The 8500-nt window shown below is 38.4% G+C and overlaps 1 protein-coding gene across 1 annotated transcript in view; it reads right to left on the bottom strand.

The window, feature by feature from the left end:
• Positions 1-5123: 5123 nt before the first annotated feature.
• ITGB8 (integrin subunit beta 8) overlaps positions 5124-8500 on the bottom strand; it is a 341438-nt gene continuing 338061 nt past the window's right edge. The window contains exon 14 of the mRNA XM_029589046.1: positions 5124-8413. Within this exon, the coding sequence (XP_029444906.1) occupies positions 8291-8413 (123 nt within the window). The 3' untranslated portion in view covers positions 5124-8290. The remainder of the gene's footprint in view (positions 8414-8500) is intronic.

Genomic DNA, 8500 nt, shown 5'->3' with positions numbered 1-8500 from the left:
TGTGGAGGAGGCTGAGACACGGATAGACAATCAGGCCACCAAGACGACACAGTGGAACTCTACATGTGATAAGTTATCCCTCTCATATTCTGATCTCAGTGATCGGTTGGAAGATCTTGAAAATCACTTGAGAAGAGCTAATTTTCAATTTAGGGGGGTTCTAAAGGGAGTTGAATATGGTGGTTGCTTCTTTGTGGTAGACAGTATTTGCACAGTGATTTTGGGCTTCAATGATCAGGATGAAGAAATACCACCAGTGAAGCTCAAATGGGATCATTGGTTGCTGTATACCCCTCAGGGTTTTACAGTTTTACCATAATGGAGAAAGTTATGGCACAAGCATAAAAAAATGACCTAATCACTTGGAGAGGTCACAAAGTTGAAATTTTCCAGGATATATCTTTAATTACCATATGCAGGAGGAGAGAATTTAAGGATATCATTTTAATACTACACAATCGGAATGTGAAATACAGGTGGCTGTTTCCATTTGGCTTCAGCTTTACCATCAAGGGAGTCACATTGAGAGAAAGAAATGTGTCTGAGGCAGCTGAGATTATGAAAGCAACTGGGCTGGAGGTACCAAAGGCCCCAACCAGAGCACGGGAGATATTGACCGTTCATGCAAGAGCGACACCTTCTACATAGCAGTGAGTGTCAAACTGGGGAAAGAAGCCGAGGCACAAGTCTGTGGGTTCCTCATCATCCAAAGAGGCTCCAGCTTGAGAGACTCTAGGTTTCACTCAGAGATTATTCTCTGGGTTATTTGTTGGTCTCAAATTATTTGCAGAGTTCCATTTAATACTTATGTGATCCTAGTATCATAAGAGAGGATGCTATTTGTTTATTAGGTTATGATTAAAGTTCATGTTATAAGCAGGAAGTCAGGGAATACAGGGTGTGTTGCAGTGGATTGCGATGCATCATTCCTCATGGAGGAGAGGATCCACTGTAAAGGTTGGTGGATGGTTTTGGTGTTGGGAGGGGTGTGAGGAGATGGGGGAAGGGGAAGGATGCCAGAGAGAAGCACATATGAGTGGGATTACACTTCAGAGTGGCATTATGCTATGGGGTAAATATAGAAGATGGTTATATCTCGGGGGGAGATTGGGATGGCTTAATGGGTATATTTTGTGTGAAATGATTGGGTGGTTATTTTACAAATGGGCACATTGAAAATTATCTCACTGAATGCCAAGGGATTCAAGCAATAAAGTTACTTGATGTTATCTTATTTGATGTCATCTCATTCATGTTTTTATGTTTACAATTTACCTGCTTTTGAGAAGTTCAACATAGGATTTTATGCTTTAGTATGTTTGCATATCTCTGGGAGAGGGAGGGGGGAAGGAGGGGTGTTTATAAGATACACTTGTTCAAGCAAGAGGTGGAAGCTGCAATGTCTAGATGCTTTTCTTCAGTAATTATTTTGTTCTCAACTGTACTGTTGTTTACTTTTTGTGTTTGGACATATGTATGTAAATTTTGCTAATACAAATTATATGATAAAACATTTAAAAAAAGAGAGACAGAGGAATGAAGAGGTTAACTAAAGATGACAGGATATGAATCACACAACTCATGGTGGTAGAAGATGACAGATGAGAAGTGAAAGGATCCATGGAAAGAGAAGGCAATGGAAGAGGAACATGAGAGATAGTTACTTACAAGTGGTAGTGGAGTGAGCAACAACACTGCTCACTGCCCTACCTACTTTCTAAATCACCAGGTACCACTGTAGTTCCTGTCATTTTTACCCACCCCCTTCTCCCATTCTAGTCCAGCACATAACTATGGCAGTGTTCAAATCGCAGATCATTGCTTCCTTAATCTGAGGGATGCTGTTGAATAACTAGGATTCAGACCACCTGGAGGATTGTAAATGCTGTCTCTAAACCAAAGGTTCTCAACCCAGTCCTTGGGACACACCCAGTCATTCTGGTTTTCAGGAAATCCATAATGAATACATATGAGACCTATTTGCAGATAATGGAGGCAGTGCATGCAAATCTATCTCATACTTATTCATTGTGTATATTCTGAAAACCAAGCTGGCTAGGTGTGTCCTGAGGACTGCTTTGAATTATACCAGATTGGGTTGGCTTGGGGAGCAGCAGCTGCACTCATGAACTGAATTCAGTATACAGCACTGCCATAAAGGCATTAAGCTGAGACTTGTATTTATTTAACAACTTTTGATTTATTGAACCTATGTATAGTAAAAACATTCAGTAAAAAATCATGAAAACTCACCATGTAATAAGTGAAATGTTAAATGTATATCCACTCTGTTAGTTATGAAAAGTTAAAGCCTTTGTTTTAAAAGTCTGATGTGAAAAAAGCTCTCTCAAATTCATTATATTTATAATGAAAGAATATATCTTTTCAGTTGACTACAGTATGCTAGACTTGAGCAGACAAAGCAACACTCTACAACTAACTTTAGCATAAATATTAAATGCAGAATAATAAAATACATACATACATTAATTTGATAAAGGGTATCACTTGTTTTGGAAACAAAATGAAATGCTTTTAGAAGCAAAATTCATACCACGTGAGCATATGAAATCTCTAACTCCTACAGTGCGACCACTAAAAGGTTTCAGATTTGTGTGAAAATCTATATACATCTCCAATTAATGCAGAGGAATTTTGATGGTATGTACTGTACAAGAAAAGCAAACTATATAACATATACCTATGAAGTCAATATTCAGTATGCAATGGAGTGAAGAAGTTATCTGGCTAAAATTACTTGGATAATTTTAGTCGAATATTCAGCAGAACTTATCTGAATAAGTGATCTGCTGAATATACTCAGCTAAAGTTATCCAGATAAAGTTATCTGGGTAACTTTGCCAGCCGCATTCAAAAAACCTAGTGGCCAAGCAGTGGCTGATCTCCCCTACCCCTAATATCTTTTAAAATTGTAGCATAGGCCCAGTGGCCCCACCGTCTATATCTTAAAAAATTGGAGGACAAGCCCTCTTTCATCTCCTACCTTTAAAAAATATTGTGGCCAAACATCTCCAACCTCTTACCCTCAGTGAAGACACAAATCCCCATTTAGCTCTCACAGACAAGGAAGCAGCCAAACCCTGTTCACTCATAAGTATGAGAGAAAAAAGTGTGTGAAGCTTGCTGGGCAGACTGGATGGGCCATTTGGTCTTCTTCTGCCGTCATTTCTATGTTTCTATGTTTCTAAAAGGGGATTGGTTGCTTCACCCACTAATGAATTTAGTATAGTGGGAGGAGGTAAGAACTTCTTAGCCTCCTGTTTATTTATTTATTTAGCCATTTTATATACCATCGTTTCAAGAGAAGATCACAACGGTTTACATCAAGACATAAAATTATAGGAACTACTTGAAGTGTTCATATTTCATACAATTTAGGAATACGACGCAAATTTAGGTGAAAGACACATACATTGACTGAGGCAGCCAGGTGATGGGGAGATATGAAGGGAATGGGTAGCAGGGGTGAGGGAGCAATTATGATAAAAGGTGCTGGAGGGATGTAAAGAAGGGTGTTTAGAGATGTTTCTGATACATTTATTTGGGGTGGGTTGGAAGGAAAGAGGTGATGAGTTCTTTAGAAAGATTCATATTGAGTTTGTCTATGTAGTATCAAGTAATGGTTTCAGAAGGTTAAATTAGATTATAGGCATTTTGAAATAACCATGTTTTGAGGTCACATCTAAATTTCTTTGTTTCAGTCGTCAGACGTAGTGTCTCAGAGAGTTCCAAAGTGTAGGGCCAGCTATGGAGAACTTACAGTCTCTTATTTTGTCAGGTGTGTGTTCTGTAATGAAGGCACAGGTAGTAATCCTTTATTATGAGACCTTACTAGTCTCTGTAGCTTCTATGGTTGTAGTGCTACCCATACCAGGCCAGTGTTGTCATAATGGAGGGAGAAGTGTTTTAATGTTAAGACTTTGTAATGGATTTGTGATTGTATCTGAAGCCAGTGCAGAGCCATCAGTGATTACGAGATGTGATTGAATTTTCTGGATCCTGTTAGGAGTTTCGCTGCAGCATTTTGTAGTAGTTGTAGTTTTTAAATAAGACTTTTAGGTGCACCAAATAGAAGAGAATTGCAGTAGTCTAAGTTTGAAAAAACGAGGGTTTGTAGTACTGTATGGAAGTCTACATGAATCAGCAAAGGTTTCAGTCTATGCAGTAATCACAATTTAGCATAGCCTGATTTGATTAATTTGTTTACGTATTTTTCCATAGTTAGGTTCTTGCCAATCTGTACTCCTAAGCCTCACACTTGGTCTGAGGGTGTGATATTGAAGTTACCCAGGTCAAGTGTCTATGGGGTGTTATTGGAGGATTTCTTCTTAACAAAATGATTTCAGTTTTTTTAGTGTTTAGAGATAGTCTAAAATTGGGTAGTTCATGTTGGTTAGCCTTCATGTGTGATGCCAGTGTTCGCACTGTATTTTCAACGGAAATGGTGCATGGTATGTAGAACTGAATTTAATCGGCATATAGGTAGAAGGCGATTCCTAGATCAGATAGTAATTTACATAGTGGAAGCATATAGATGTTGAATAGAGCTGCATAAAGTCCTGAATCCTGGGAAACACCAGTGTCAATAGGGAAGGTATCAGAAATATGGGGGTAGATATTATAAAGTGCGTGCCTGCATCCATGTGCGCGCGTTTCCTGGTGCGCACACATGGACTCGCCAATTTTATAACATGCACGCGCCGGCAATCGCATGTTATAAAATCCGAGGCCACACACATTTGTGCAGGCGGCGCGTACAAATGGGGGGGGGGGGGAATTAATGCAAACTCTGAGCTGTGACGCATTCGGGCTTTCCCCAGTTCCCTCCCAGTCTGTTCCAATTAAGGAGCGGTCTGGGAGGGAACTTTCCTACCCACCTACCTAAACTCCCTCCCTCTTTCCCTCTCCTCTCCTCCCCACCCCCTAAACCCTACCTATCTTTTTTTCTGTTTTATAACTTACTTCAGGACCCCAGGCTGAAGTAAGCTGCGGGCACCAGCCAGCTGCTGGCATGCGAGTCTTCAGGACAGCAATCAATGATGCTGCCCCGGCCGGCCTCCCACCCTGCCCTTCCCCTCCCCCGCCCCTTTGAAGAGGCCTGGCAGTTGTGCGCATACCGGAGTTTACACGTGTGGCTGGGCCTCTTTGAAAATTCGCCTGGAGCATGTAAGGCCCAGCCACTCGCATAAATGTCCTTTTTGATAAGGAGGTAATAATAGCGTGTCTAAAATGCGTGGCCAAACGGGGACTAAACGGTGCACTCAGCTGAGTGCACCGTTCTATATCAGCCTGTAAGTGATTCTGCAGCCTGGTTTTTCTGCCAGAGTTTCTCTGTAGTTGTTTTTCATATCTTAATTCTTCATTGTACCAAGGTATCTTTTCTTTAAAGGATCATTGATATGGTTGGATTGATTTTGTTTGGATTAGGCTCAGGTTATCCGCTATTTCATTGACCATGATATCTCATGTGTCAAATGCTGCTGCGGCATTAGAAAAGTTGAGGTTGATTAATTTATCTTTTATAGTGTCAGTGAGTACCTCTGGCTCTATCTTTTTTCTGAAGGTGAATGTCTGGTTGATGATTGGGTTTTGAATTGGTGAGTTGAGGATGGTTATATCGGCTTTTAGTAAGTAGTGGTCAGACCAAGGCAGAATCATGTGAAAGATATTTATCAAGCAAGTGTTTTGGTTGGCGAATATGAGATCTAGAGTATGCCCAGTTTTATGTGTTGGTTTGTATACAAATTGTGATCATCCCATTGCTTCTATAGTTTCTAAGAAGATTTCACATGCAGAGGATTTGGTTGTTCTATCAACATGTAGATTAAAGTCACCTACAATGAGGATTGATTCGGGTGAAGGGAATGCTTTGGTGAATCCTTTGATGAGAGGTGAACAGTCTTTTTGAAGTATTCCAGGTGGACAATAAATGGTATAGATGTTTAATTGTAGCGATTTAAGTATAGCCACTTCGTAAGGAGGGCTAACCTCTAACTGGTATGGCATAAGTTTGAGCTCTTTTTTGCTAATGATTAGTAATCCCCTGCCTCTATGTTTAGGCCTGCGGAAGTGAAAGATGTCATGAATTGAATGTTCAATTTGATTTAACAGAACATTATCATTTTTGTTCAGCCAGGCTTCTGTGATGCAAAATATGGCTGGTAGAGACTTGGAGATTCGGAGGTAGGGGTAGGGATGTTTGGTCACAATTTTTTAATGGTAGGGGATGGGGAGGGATCAGTGTTGTTAAGCTTGACTTTTTCTTTTTTTTAGATATTGGGGCAGATGGTAGGCCGCTTGGCCCATGCTACAATTTTGAAAGATGTTGGGGGAGAGAGGAAGGGCTGGTTGCTACTTGGTTGCTATTTTTTTTTTATCAAAGTTATCCTGCTAAATATAGGACAGCAATTTCTCTGATTAGAATTAGCCAAATAATTTTATCTGTTAAAGCTGAATATCAGCACTAACTGGCTACATTTAGCCATGCCCCCTCCCCTCGTGCCACCTGTTTTTACCCAGTTAAAATTTAGCCAGTGAATAAGGGTACAGTTTTAATTGTCTTGTCTTGTTCAGATAGCTCTAAACATTTAGTTGAACAAATGCTTTGAAAATTGACCTCATATATATATATATATTTTATTACATGTACACACACAAACAAATTTCTCTTCAGATCATATCTATATAGTTTGTTTTTTCTGTACAGTACAGACTACTAAAAGGAAAGCTGTACAAAGTAGAGAATTTAAGTTCCATTAAAGATATTTTTAGATGATTTTTTTTCTTTTAAATGCTATTATGGTATCCATAAAATGCTTTCTTCACAGACTTGTCTTATTCAAGAAAATAAAAACCCTCAATTTTCCAGAAGATAAAAATATATATGGATTAAAACAGATCTAATGGTCCAGCATAGATCAATTCTGAAATTTAACATATACACTTCATCATGCTGTATAGCACATGCTAACAGGGCAGGGTGTACATTTGAAAATGGAGGACTCCGAGGGCAGAGTTAAAGCTTTTAACATGCCCAAGTAATGATTGCATATTGGGATTATATTCTCTTTAGTAAAGAAGCCTCACTCACTTGCATTCACTACTGATTTAACAACACATCTTCTTTGTATTCTGCTAGAGTCAAGTGTATTATTTCTTTGACAGCACAATTAACAAGCTTTGCTTTTTTCACACTTTGGCATGTGAAATATAATTTGTTAAAAGCTAGCTGTGGATCAGAGACATCAAATATGTCTATGTGCAATTTAAAAACAAAGCTTAAAAAATGTTTTTCATCAGAATGAGTTAAATCACGATTATCAAAATAATTCTGGAGAGATTAAATATCACAAATATAGAAAAGATAAAAAAGATGCCAAACTCTTCTTATGGAATGGACTTGGTGAGAGGCATCATATTAACCTGCCATATGTGTTATCTTTAGAACAGAGAAAATATTCATTTACTTCCTGCAATTTATGAGAAAAACCTGTGGTAAATTTGGCTCTCTCTATGGCATGGAATCAAAACAATGGGAGTGTTACCAATTCTCAACATTTTTGCTGTACTAGGGTACCTTAGTCAAATATTTCCCTGGTTGTAAAAGTAAGCTCCCCAAAGCTTCACTATCATCTTAAGACATGAAAGAAGAGGACCATGTATGAGGTGGATTTGTTGTACTTTATGAATGGTAATATTATACAATGCCCAGAATAAATGTGCGTCTTCTGCCTTTTGTCTAGGTCAAAGCTAAAAATTACAACAAATAATGAATGACAGATGCACAGTATTTTATATTTAACTGAAGGATGCAGGTTCTGTCAGATTTTTATAAAACAAATGCTGTATATGCAGAGAAGGTATGAATCATCTATCTTAAGAAAACAATTTTTAAATACAAAAGTTTTAATAGCAATACAACATTAATGTTTCAAGGGACATCCTCTAAAGCCCAGCAATGCTAGCTAAAGTGAAATCAGTGCTTCGCTACCCCGGATTACAACCACATTCTGTACAAATTATTAAATTAGGATAAAGTGCTGCAATGACACTTGTGGTCCTGAACAGTAGTAATGCACATTGCTCTCTTTCTCACAATACAGCAGCTATAACTTCAGACAAACACACATTAGCATGTGCCCATGTTTATATCAGTTCTCAAAAAACAGCATTCAGCATTTTATAGAACATAGCATCAAACAAGCACGTTCCTGCAGTGTCCATGAGAAAAATAGTCAAATTAAAATATTTTTGTTAACACATACTGTCTTTAGCACTTGTACATGAACGTTTCATTTACTTGTAACTTGCTGATGCTGAACTTTATTTCTTCTGGTTTGTCTTGTCTGTACATTGCTGTTCTTGTGCAAACAGCAGGGAAAAACATTGCCTCCTTTAATGAAAAGACAACAATCATCATCTAACAATAAATTAAAACATTATATGGAAAATATTATGCATACAATAATCAGCTGATAAT

The sequence above is a fragment of the Rhinatrema bivittatum genome, chromosome 2 (genome assembly GCF_901001135.1).
Source record: "Rhinatrema bivittatum chromosome 2, aRhiBiv1.1, whole genome shotgun sequence".
NCBI classification, from domain to species: Eukaryota; Metazoa; Chordata; class Amphibia; order Gymnophiona; family Rhinatrematidae; genus Rhinatrema; species Rhinatrema bivittatum.
Note: the sequence above shows the minus strand (reverse complement) of the source record. Positions and strands in the feature narration are given on the sequence as shown.